Source organism: Carlito syrichta, unplaced genomic scaffold, assembly GCF_000164805.1.
Source record: "Carlito syrichta isolate Samal-C Ts95f unplaced genomic scaffold, Tarsius_syrichta-2.0.1 Scaffold273907, whole genome shotgun sequence".
In the NCBI taxonomy this organism is placed as follows: Eukaryota; Metazoa; Chordata; class Mammalia; order Primates; family Tarsiidae; genus Carlito; species Carlito syrichta.
In genome coordinates, this window is record NW_007218003.1 from 215,516 (window position 1) to 228,495 (window position 12,980).

Genomic DNA, 12,980 nt, shown 5'->3' on the forward strand with positions numbered 1-12,980 from the left:
CTAGAAACCCTTTCTGTAAATTTCTGTGAAATATCTATGTAGACAGTCTTGCTTTTTGTGACTAACACATTTTTACTTCCATTCAAATTTGTATGGCATTTATATATTTGTCTATCTAAGTATCTGTCTATATCTCTTTCACTGGTTAGGAGCTCTACTATAGTGTTGAATAGAAGTGGTGAACATTCTTGTTTTCTTCCCTATCTTAGAGGGAAAAGATTCAGTCTTTAATTTTTAACTGTGGTGTTAACTCTAAGGTTTTTAAAAATATTTATTTTATTTTAAAGATGTAGGGTGTAATTCAGGATTAGGTATACAAGTGGTCTTTTAATGTATGCCCTTTATCAAGATGAGGAACTTCTCTCATATTCCTGAGATATTTTATCATTAGTGTACATTGACTTTTCCTAAAAACTTTTTCTGCCTCAATTGAGATGATCATGTGGTTTTTCCTTCTTAGCTTGTTTATTTGGTAAATTACATTGACCTTCAAATGTTAAACCAATCTTTCATTCTTAAGATTAATCCTCTCTTAGTCCATTCTACAGAAAAGATACCTTTACATGCATATTTACTGTAGCACTGTTGACAATGGCAAAAACATGGAACCAACTATGCTGCCTATTGAAACTGGACTGCATTAAAAAAAATTTTTTTGGTACATATACACAATGGAATATTACACAGTCATAAGGACAAACATACGGACTTTACAGCAACTGAAACGAATCTAGAGTCAATAATACTCAGTGATCTATCACAGAAACAGAGTACCACATGTTCTCACTCATAAGTGGACCCTGAACATTTACTATAATACTATAAGAAAGAGATTGGCAGTAGGAGGGGAATACAACATCAGTAAGGATACCTGATCTCAAAGCAGGCAAAGTGGGGACCAAAGGGAGGCCCAGACTTTTCCTGTACTAAGTTCGCTTGTGTATCTAATCCTGAACTGTACCCCACATTTTAAAAATAAAATATAAAAAAAGGAAAAAAAATCTTCTCATATATTGTTGAATTTGACTTGGTGAAGTTTTGATTAGACTTTAACATCTATGATTATTAGGGATGTTGATGTGTATTCATCTTTTCATGTAATATCTTTGGTTTTGTTTTAAGGTAATAGTGACCTTGTGCAATGTATTGGCAAATATTCCTTACTCTTTTGTTTTCTGGAAGTGTTTGCATAAAATTGTTATTATTTCTTCTTTAAAGGGATGGTACAATTCACCACTAAGTTTTTTAGGAACTTACGTTTTCATTGTGAATGGCTAACTACAAATTCATATTTAACATTCCCCATTTTATGTTCAGTTTATATTATGCCATTTCACATACATGTATATCCTAAGATCCTTTAACTTCCTTCGAAGATTTCCTTCTTCAAGCCTTTGTGCTGTTGTTTTTCTATGTTTTTGTTTTAAACATTCAGTTGTATTTTAAAGAGATTTTAAAGCATGAGAAAAACTGGGGCAACTCCCTGGATCTCCTCCTCCCACTCTGGGAGATTTTCTGTCCTCTCAATAAATCCTGCTTTCTCAACAAAAAAAAAGAAAAAAACTGGTTTCTGTTCACCCACATAGTTACCATTTCCAGTTTTTATCTTTACCTTGTATAAACTTAGTTTTCCACTTATTGTCATTTTTCTCCGCCTGAAGCATTTTCTTGAACATTTATTGTACAGTATCTTTGTTGGTGAATTCTCTAACCTTCTGCTTGTCTGAAAACGACTTTATTTTGCTCTTATTTGGGGAAAGCTATTTTAGCTATGTATAAAATTCTTATTAGCCATTTTTTGTTTCATTACTATAACGAAACTTTCTTCTGGCTTATACAGTTTCTGGCAGAAAGTTTTCTCTTATTCTTATCTTTAATTCTTTGTGCTTAATTTTCTTTCACATTTCTTTTGCTTTTTTTTTTTTTTAAGCGTTTGTAGGTCTGTCTGTAGGCATATAGTTTTCATTCAATTTGAAACATTCTAGGACATTGTTCTGTAAGTATTTTTTTCAGTTCTTGCATTTTTCTTGTCTTATCCTGAGCATCCATTTATACACTTATTAGACATCTTGATGTTGTTACATTGTTTATTAATACTGTATTAATTTTTTTCAGTCTTTTCTGTTTTTGGTTTTAGGATTTTTATCTCTATGTCTTTAAGTTTGCTAATATTTTCTTCTCCAATGTCTAACATGCTGGTAATTCCATCCAGTATGTCATTCATGACAGATATTCTTCATCTCTTAAAGTTTGATTTGGTACTTGGGAATTTTTAAAAATCTACTCCTCCACTTCTTTTTTCTGCCTCCCTCTACCTTTTGAATTTTTAGGCTATATTTTAATTTATACATATAGTTTAATTATGGTATTCTTCTGATTCCATCATTTGTCTTGTGATTGTTTCACCTGATCCCTTCCATGACACTTTCCCTGCCCTTAATATTTTCCTCTCATACATGTGCTGCTTACTTTATGGCAGTCTACTCTAGATGTCGGACTCTGTCTTTGGAGCGCTCTTCTCTGAAGTTACCTGATTCGTGAATTATAGATAGGTTGGTCTCCCCAGTCTCTGAACTCCTCATGATCATTATCAAACATTATCAAGCATCCTAGTAGGCTCTTTTTTGTTTGTTTGTTTTCCTCTACATGTGTTACAATCTGGACATTCATTCCAGGTAGTAAGCTGGGGCAGTCACCGTTGGTACTTTTTCATTTCTTTTTTTCTCTGGAGTCCCTGTTCTCTGAAGCTTTTTATATGGTTTTCTAGTTGTTGAAGGGAGTGTAAATCCAATCTGTTACTCAATCATGGTCAAGGAGGTCTCTTGCATTCTTATAGATATCTCTGATGGATACAGAATTTTATGTTGCCTTTTTTTTCTTTAAAAAATTTGTACATATTGTTTTGCTGTCCTCTTGTTTATTTGATTTCTAAGGAGTAGACTGATGAATTTTCCTACTGGTTCCTCTGTATATAATGTAGTCTTTTTGTCACAAAATGTTTTGAAGATTCTTCTCTTTACCACTGATTTTTCAGCAATTCTAATATGCTCTGACTTCTTATGTTTCGAGCATTTATGTGTGTGTATGAATTTTTAACTTATTAGGGTTCACTGAGATGTTAGATCTGTGTATTTATTGTCTCTAACAAGTTCTTGAAAATTTTAGACATCATTTTTTAAATGCCTTTCTTTTTCTTTTAGTGACTTCTATTACCCATGTATTTTTTGGTCCCCTTTCATGTATGCACCAGCAAGAACAAGAAGGAAAATAGAACTTTCTTGTTATGAGTTTGTGTTCCCTAAGCACAAGAAAAAATGTTTCAAAATCTATCATCTCTTCATATACACACTGAATCAAGACCATCTGTCAAATAATGCCTGTTTACTTGAACAGGGCAAACATGTCCTTTTTTTGAAGAAATTTTGAGAGATTATCTCTGATCTTTTTTCTCTCCTCAAAAGCATGAACTTTTAAGATAGCAACTCTCTGATACAAATAGTGAGCATTACTCAGATTTCTAGTACAGTATATAATCTTTTTTCTTATAACCTCCCGTTTGACTTGACTGCTTTTGCCGGTGGATGCATCCATTAAGCATAAGCATGCTGCCCCACTTCGAATCTTGGGAAGTAACTTCTCATCAAATTAATCAACATATTAATATGTTGAAGCTCATTAAGTGAGTTCCATTGCCCCATCCTTTTTAATGATAGAATTAGACTAAATTTGTAAATGCCTGTCATGTAGCTACCCTATGTCACAATATGGCTACATGTATTCCTCACATGTGGTTCCTTGCTGTTGCTGTTTTTCCTCTTTGGTATTAATGATTTCTACCACCTGTGCTAGGTTGCATTAGACAAAGATAGATAAATCAAGGTTTAGTTGCACTTTTTTGTAGTTTTCCCTTATATTTTCCATTTGTGAAAAATTCCACCCATCAAAACTTAAGTGAAATATTATCTCCAATAGGTCACTGAGACTTTTTTTTCCAGTTATAATTTAATAAAATTTCTTTTTCCATGATTTTGTGTTCATTGGTCTTTTCTCTGGCAGTGTCTAATTTGTTGTTAATCCCATGCAGTGAATTTTAAATTTTAGGAGTTATTTATCTCGACAGTTTCATTTGTTTCTATTTTTCTTTATTTCTTCTTTATGTTCACACATTGTTTTAAAGTCAGTGTCTATTAATTCCATTATCTCTCGTTTTGGGGTGTGTTTCCCATGACATATTTTTCTCTGGCTGTGGGTCATGTTTTCCTGCATCTTCTTTTGTTTAGTAATTGTTGATTGGCTAGATCATTTGTTCTAGGGTTTTTTCTTATTGTTTATTTTTCCCCAGCTTTATTAGGGATAATTAGTAAATAAAATTATATGTGAAATGATTGCCACAATCAAATCCTTTAATATATCCATTACCTCACAGTTACCTTTTTATGTGTGTGTAATAAGAATACTTATGATTTTCTTTGTTGATATTCTTATACTGTATGATTTCATTTATATAACATCCTTGAAATGACAAATATAGAAATAGAGAACAGATTAGTAGTTGCTAGGGATTAAGAAGGGCATGGAACAGGAAGGAAGGGAGTACGGCTATAAAAGGCCAGCATGTAAAATACTTGTGGGGATAGAAATGTTCTCTATCTTGACTGTGTCAGTATCAGCATTAGTATCCTGGTTTTGATAATTTTTTTGCTAGATGTTACCATTGGTAAAACTGAGTAAAGAATATAAGGGATCTATTATTTCTTACAAGCGTATGTGAAACTATAATTGTCTCCAAAGAAAAGTTTAATCGAATATGCAGGTTGTTAGGCCCCATCATCAGAGTCTTTGATTCAGTAAGTTTAGAGTAACACCAGGTGATCTGCCTTTATTTATTTATTTATTTATTTATTTTTAAGATACAAGGGGAATGTGTGCAGGTTTGTTACATGGATGTATTTCATGATGCTGAGACTTAGGCTCTTATTGAACCTGTCACTCAAATAGTGGACATCATACCCAATAGATAGTTTTTCAACTATTGTCTCCCTCTCTTTTCTCCCCTTTTGGAGTCCCCAGTGGCTACTGTTTACATCTTTATGTGTGTGTGTACCCTATATTTAGCTCTTGCTTATAAGTACTTGGTATCTATTGCCAAATTGTTTTGCAGAGAGTTTCTAGCTGTTTACCAGGTGCTAGTGTATAAAGGTGCTTATCTCACTATACTTTCACTGGCAATGCAATTTCTTCATGGATTAAAAATAATCTCTTTTTACATTTTGGTGCCTACTGCATTGATTGTTATAAGGTGTTGTGTTTACTTTAATAATTTGTATCTCTTTTACATTAATTGTATTTTTACCCAATTTTTCTTTGTGTTTTAGTCTTGTCTTTTTTTTTGAATTGGAGTCTCACTCTGTCGCCCAGACTGGAGTGCAGTGGCCGCTCCCGGCCACTGCAGCCTCGACCTGCTGGGCTCTGGCGATCCTTCCGCCTCAGCCTTCCGAGTAGCCGGAACTACAGGCATGCGTTACCATGCCTGGCTGATTTTTTGATTTATTGTAGAGATGAGGTCTCGCTGACCAGGCAGGTCTCAAACTCGTGGTCTCAGGCAATCCACTCACCTCAGCCTCCCAAAGGCGCGGGATTACAGACTGAGCCACCGAGTCCGGCTAGTCTTTTAATTCTTAATATGATTTTTTTATATGGTAAGAATATTAGCTTTGCAATATTATAAATATTCCATTTTATTTTTATTTTATGTGGTTAATTCTACAAGTTTTTATTATTATTCCATTAATTTTGTGCTTAGAGAATCCTTCATCCTGTTATCAGATAACTACTTATTCTTATTTTCTCATTTTTTCCTTTTTGTCTGACTTTTAGCTGCTGGATCTTGCTCTGTCACCCAGGCTATGTGGTGATGCAATGATCATAACTCATTGTAACCTCAAACTCCTGGGCTTAAGCAATCCTCTCACCTCTGCCTCCTGAAATGCTGGGATTATAGGCATTAGCAACCACACCTGGCTTTCTGGTTTTTTAAAATTAGTTTTATGTTTTATATTTAACTAATACATCTAAAATTAATTTTGTTATGATGTGAGATGAAAGTAAACTGTATGATTTAATTCTTCTCCAGAGTTAAACAATTATTGTGGTACCATTTATTAAGTAGTCACTATTTTTCATATACTTTATCATACATTGTCATGAACAAGCTATCCTATATTAATTTTGTAAGTTCTAAAATAACCTGTTTCTTGCTTACTGATTTCATTGGTCTTTCTTTTAATTTGTATGTCTAATCACTATGAATTGTAAGCTATATATCTCAATTTCTTCAGGCAAAAGTTTTCTTGAATGCATTATTTAATATATTACATCAAAAATTTTCTGGATCAATAATATCTTAGCTCATCTCATTCATTTTTCCTGAGGAAATAGTGTACCATCCCACCTTTGGCTCACATTCTCTTAGCCCACCTAAATAGGACATTTTACGTCTGAAAGATAACAAATGACCTAATTCCAGTAAATGTTCCTTTCTTCTTGAAATGTTCTTTTTCCTTCACATCCTCGGAAATTATATTCTTGCTTCCTTTTGTATTTAAATAGTACTCCATCGCAATATCCTGTTCTGTCTCTTTTTCCTGTTGTGTGTGTGGTAGTACCCTAAGATTCTGCTTTTAACTTGCTTTGCAATTTTAACTGAATTCTTGTGCCGTACTTTGCTTTCTTGGTGTTAACAGTATCCTCTCTGTATGTGACTCCAGTAGTCACCTCTATATCTCTGGGATCCATAGTTGCAAAGCTGTTATCAAATGCTTGTTTAGATATCATGTCAAAATAAAACCCATTGTTCCTCTGTCCCATTCCCATTCTTTTCCTCTACAGCATCTACTCAGCCGACTATAGGAAAACTTCAACATTGTTGTTCTCTTCCTTGGCCCAAGTGGTATAAACTAGTTTCTTCTGGAATATTGATTCTCTTGAAATGTCTGTTACTACCACCCTAAGTGACATCCCTCATCCAGCTCAAATGTAATTTCTGATGTTACCAAACATATATGCTCTTTAAATGTTTTCTCTGCTTTATAATAATAACCATGTTTTTAGTAGAATAGTTTATATCTCTGGCTGTTGCAACCCGATAATGATGTCCTTATGAGTTGGTATCATTTCCTCTTGTGTCTGCATCTTTTCACAACAGCTAGTACTAATTATGTGATCAGTAACTTTTGGTTGCACTCTATGGAGTTACCTGACTGTAGTCTTGGATTTTTTTAGTTGATTCTCCAATTGCTGCCAATGTTGTCGTTTAAAAATTATGCTAACTTTTAAAATCTAAAACTCTTTTACACTCCTTATTGACAGAATAAAAATTATACGCATATAATGACAGTCTAGATCCTAAGCAATCTGGCCTCATCTTTTTTTTCCTTAAGTCCTATTATTGCTCTGAATGCATATTATTTTCAGCTACATGTGTTCCTCACATGTGGTTCCTTGCCATTGCTGTTTTTCCTCTTTGGTATTAATGCTTTCTACCATCTGTACTAGGTTGCATTAGAAATTCAAAGATAGATAAATCAAGATTTAGTAGCACTTTCTTGTAGCTTTCCCTTATATTTTCCATTTGTGAAAAATTCCACCCATCAAAACTTAAGTGAAATATTATCTGTGAAATTTGTCCAATCATCCCAGTACAGATTAATTTATTTTTGCCTCCAAAGTATTTTTAATCTCTGAATTATAAAATTTGCCACACCTATTCATTTTTAAAAATACATGCATGTGTCCCCTTCATTGAGTTAGAATTGATTATTGTAAGGGATTTTTTTTTTAAACTAACTTATTGAGATATGGTTGATATATAAAATGTTGTGCATAGTTATAGATACAACTTGATGAGTTTGGAGATTAGTATCCACTAATAAGAATGTTATCAAAATCAGTGCTATAAACATAAGAGATTGTATTAATTGTCATTATATCTCTCTTTTTCTTTTCCCAGTGCCCAACACAGCAACTTTAAAATAATTGATATTCACTAAATGAATACTGCATTGAAAAGTTGGTTCAGAGCTAAGGTGGAAACTGAGGAGGACTATCCAGAGAGTTAGGAAGAAAATCACGAGAGAGTTGTATTATCAAAGCTAGGGAACATATTTCAAGAAAGAGGGGGCAGGAGGCAATGTCCTAAGCTTCAGAAAAGGACAAAGGTATTCAGATTGTGAATAGATGATCAGTTTTGGCAATTAAGAGGTTGTTGGTTGTCTTAGCAATAATAAGTTCCATAAAGTAGAAAGGTATGCATCAGATCGCAACAGATTGAGAAATAAATAGAATTCTTTCCTTTAAATATAATTTTTTAGCTGATATTTTTATAGAAATTGGCTGCCAGGCAAGCTGAAGATATGTAATCTAAATAAAGATTTAGAATCCTGCATATATTATATTGATGTAGGGAGGATCTTTTGTAAAGTCGATGAGTGGGCAGTAGTCTTGCCATTACTTTAAGAAAATTTGGAAACTTAATCACTTCTTCCTGTTAGAAAACTACTACAACTCCATATACCTTCATCTATGTTAGTGATATTTTACATACGAGAAATTATTCGGAATCATTTTACTGATAATCCATGCTTCTGTCTACTTGCCTTTGTTAGGATGGTAATGTATTGATAATACATATCTGCCTATATAAAGTGAATGAATTTTTGAAAATATCCCTGATTAATGTATAAATTGATTTGGTTTTTAGCACACTGTGTTTGATCATTAGTATGACACATTTAACAGATCTGCAGTTAGAGCCTGTTATGGTAGATGATAGGGTGTCCTAGTTTTGATTAACAAATTAATCTTTATTTTTTTGGATGATGCAGTCCCTATCAGTAGCATCTTAGATTTGCTAAAATATGACAACATAGTAGGGAGCATTAAAATTTATAAACTATCTGACAGATATTTTAGCTTGAATATAATTAGTACTGTGCCAATCTTTTTTGGCAATTATTAGATGCTATTTCTCTCTCCTTTTCTGTTTATTTACTCTACCAAAGGGTCATGCATATAAAGTTATCTTAAAACAGTAATAGACTGTTAAGTGGAGGTGGGGGTGGGAAAGGGGAAGAAGGAATCTGTAAGGTAGCCTGTTTTATGTTATATGAAATTATGATTTGGTATGTGAGGAACAAATCTTGGTTAACCATAATTCTCACCAACATTAAGAGTTAGTGATCCAGCCAGGCGTGGTGGCTCAAGCCTATAATCTCAGCACTTTGACAGGCCAAGGCGAGAGGACTGCCTGCACCTGCGGGTTCGAGACCAGCCTGGGTAACATGGTGAGACCTCATCTCTACAATGAAAAAAAAAAAAATAGCCGGGCATGGTAGCACACATCTATAGTTCCAGCTACCTGGAAGGCTAAGGCAGAAGGATCGCTGGATCCCAGCAGGTTGACACTGGGGTGGCCGTGAGCATGCCACTGCACTCCAATCTGGGCAACGGAGCAAGACTCCAACTCAACAACAAAAAAGAGTCAGTGATCCATGTGAAAGAATAGTTAATTTCTGATCTTGCAGTTAAGGATACACTAATATGGTTCATTTTTTAGTATCACAGACAATACTGCATATCTGCCATGATACCTGGTACTGTACTTAGTACTGTAAACAGTATTTTATTGTTCTTGGTGGATTTCAACAATAAAGGTCAATAGTCAGTTTTGTTGTGTACCTGAAACCCGCTCCTGTTTAACTGAGAGATAAGGTTTACAATTCCTTAAATGAAAAGCGGTCCTATTGGAGAGCTGGGTGCTTGGTCACAGAAAGCACCCAGTAAATATTTGTTGACTATTTAATGTTATATATTTTAAGTGGTTATATAAGAAATGGATGGGCTTATCATTTTAAGTGATTATATGAGAAAATGTTGGCATCATAATTATTATTAAAAATAGAATATACATTGAGAACTGTAGCAGGAAAATGAAAGTTTCTCAGTCCATTTTGGATATTGCTAGAATAAATGAAAAATAGCCTTAAAGCTTCTCACTATAGGAATGCTTCGAACTTTGGAAATATTTCTACAGGCTATCATGATACATCAAAAATCAAAAAATATAACAAGTTCGCCTATCAGTTTAAGCAAATCAACAGTGCTTTTTTGAAATCAAATCAATAATTAAGTAAAAATATTACATCTATGCTTGTGTTCATTTATTTTAGTAATGTCTCAATACCTAATTCTAGAAAGAGGGAAGCAACAGTATAGTGCGGGTGAAACTGCAATCTGATAATGCATACTTTTTCCTCTGGTAACTGAAGGTTAAATGGGTAGCAAGCAGAATGCCTTAAACAAGATTGGTATATTGATTAAAACGCTGATTTAACAGCTCGCAGTTTCCCCTTGGAAACCTGGAAAAGATAAGCCAGCTGCTGTCTAAGAGTGCTCAGTGTCCACTGAGAGTACACTATCTATCATCACAATATGGTGATGAGAGGTGTTTTATGTTTGTGTTAATTTCCCCCACTAAATCAGTAATTATTACAATCCTGTCCCTGCTGTTTACCCTGCAGCTGTTTTTCCATTTGTCGAGAGAGCGGGTGTTCTCTGAGGACCGCACACGTTTCTATGGTGCAGAAATTGTCTCTGCCTTGGACTATCTACATTCTGGAAAGATTGTGTACCGTGATCTCAAGGTAAAAAAAAAAAAGTAATCAAAATTTGTTTTTATAGAGACTTTAGGGACAAACACAAAGTAATTATACAAAGTTACACAGTTTTGAGAAAAGCAGATTTAGGTGGGAAAAAACCACTCTGTTTAAGAATATAGTTCGCTGCATTTGAAAGGAAATTTCATTCACTAATATGTATGTTGTTGCTCTGTGTCAGAGTTTTTGATGTGCAAAATAATTTCTGCTTGACTACTTTGATCAAATAAAAATGTTAAACATCTGATTAAAAGTCAAATAATCTTACAAGTGACATTTTAAAACATTTTATTATTATATTCTAACAATGTTTTATGAAGGAACAAGACTATTGGAAGGAAAATATTTGTTTTGGTTTTAGTATTAACTTTTTGGTAGGTTTAAATACCTGAAGCATTTAAATACAGCCTTTTATTAATTTGTTTAGTTTTCTGTATATAAAAAAGCACTATTTGTTTTACTGATATTAGTGCCTTTATTTTTCTAAGTTCCTTTATGATGAGATCCTTAGGATAGCTCAGGATCAGCAAATTATCTGCAAAGGGCAGATAAATACTTTAGACTTTGCTGTTCCTACAGTCTCTGTTGCAAACTACTCAGCTTCACTATTGTAGGATCAAAATAGCCCCAGAAAATATGTAAATTAATGTGTTTGACTGTGTTCCAGTAAAACTTTATTTACAAAAACAAGCAGTTGACTTGATTTGGTCCACAGACCATTTTGCTGATCCCTGGAATAGTTCATACAAAGTAGTAGAAATTTTCATGACTGTATGAATTAAGTTGGTTGTTAAGGAAATTTGTACACTACACATTTGAACTGATTCTAAATGTTACAATCTTAATTCCTTAAAATTATATAGTAATCTTAACTTATTAAAGATAGCCACAGGATTGCTTTATTGATCAAGTCCTACCTACTTCACTTAAGATATAATTTGATTTGTAGAAATAGAAGTTACATGGGGCTTTTATGAAATTGTGTTTTAGTGTGAAATGAGGTGTGTGCCTGTATATTACCACATATAAAAGCAATCACAATTATCCCCTCCACTCCCTTCTTACTCCATTTCAAACTTCTGTAATTGTTAAATTATCTGATTATTTAAGCAGTTGTCTAGGTTTTTTAAAGATGTTCCTAGGAATAAATATTATCACAAAATATTATTTTAGACAATGATAGTGAAATATAGTATATATGTTTGGTATTATTAAAATTTAAAAGAAGCTGTACGATACTGTATTTAGGGAAAACTGAACTGCAACCATAAAGCATCTAGAGGTGACCAACTGTCTAAGTGCCAAAATGAACTAGAGATGAATACAAATCAACAGTATCATTGTATTTAGCCCAAATCTTTCTTATAACTAGGAATGTGACAAAATTCAGCATTTCTGTATCTGTCTTCATGGCCAAATAATCCTATGTTTAACTGTCTTGGATATGGATATTATATGGCATGACAAAATGTGTATTTTCCAACTATACTTAGAAATGGCTCTTCTCTTTCTGAGTCCACTTCTCTCACTCTCACTTCTTGTTTTAAGGATTCTATTTGAAGGGAGGCAAGAGAAGAGGGATAGAAGGGTAGAGGCCTTGATTTAAGGCAATGAGAATAATTTTAAAGTAATGGATAACATCCAGAATGCTTAAAGCCAGAAGTTTGAATCATTAGCTTAAAGAAATCTAAGAAAAATAATATTCATTTGATTGCAGTATTAATTATGGAATGATGTAGTTAGGATAGTCTTGGTCAATATTCTACTTTAATCATTTCTCATCAAATTAATCAACATATTAATATATTGAAGCTCATTAAGTGAGTTCCATTGCCCCATTCTTTTTAATGATAGAATTAGACTAAATTTGTAAAACTGCAATATAAAGTACCTATTTTATATTTAAATGCCTGTCATGTAGCTGCCCTATGTGCAGACCACTAACTTTACTAGACAAGTAGCCTCTGCTCTTTAAGTTTACTTTAAAAATATAGCTTTAACTTAAAGGTCTAAGGAAGCATATAGCATAGGACAGAAACTTTGAACATATATCAAGAAAAATCCACATAATGTAAGAACCCAAGCATTCAAAACTTACACAAGTGTCATTTGTATCCACACTACTCAGCAGCATGAATAATAGAATGAGATACTTTAGGTAGGATTGCAGAAATTTAGAGCTGGTTTATATTGTATAGGTGATGTCTTTCAAGCCTAAAAGCCTGGTTAATGACTTACTAAAAGTAAAGGACTAAATTGATAACACAG

The 12,980-nt window shown here is 33.4% G+C and overlaps 1 protein-coding gene across 1 annotated transcript in view; it reads left to right on the forward strand.

The window, feature by feature from the left end:
* Window positions 1-12,980, forward strand: part of LOC103254239 (RAC-gamma serine/threonine-protein kinase) — a 148,246-nt gene that overhangs the window by 111,620 nt on the left and 23,646 nt on the right. Inside the window, exon 7 of the mRNA XM_008052375.2 lies at window positions 10,578-10,700. Coding sequence (XP_008050566.1) covers window positions 10,578-10,700 — 123 coding nt within the window. The remainder of the gene's footprint in view (window positions 1-10,577; window positions 10,701-12,980) is intronic.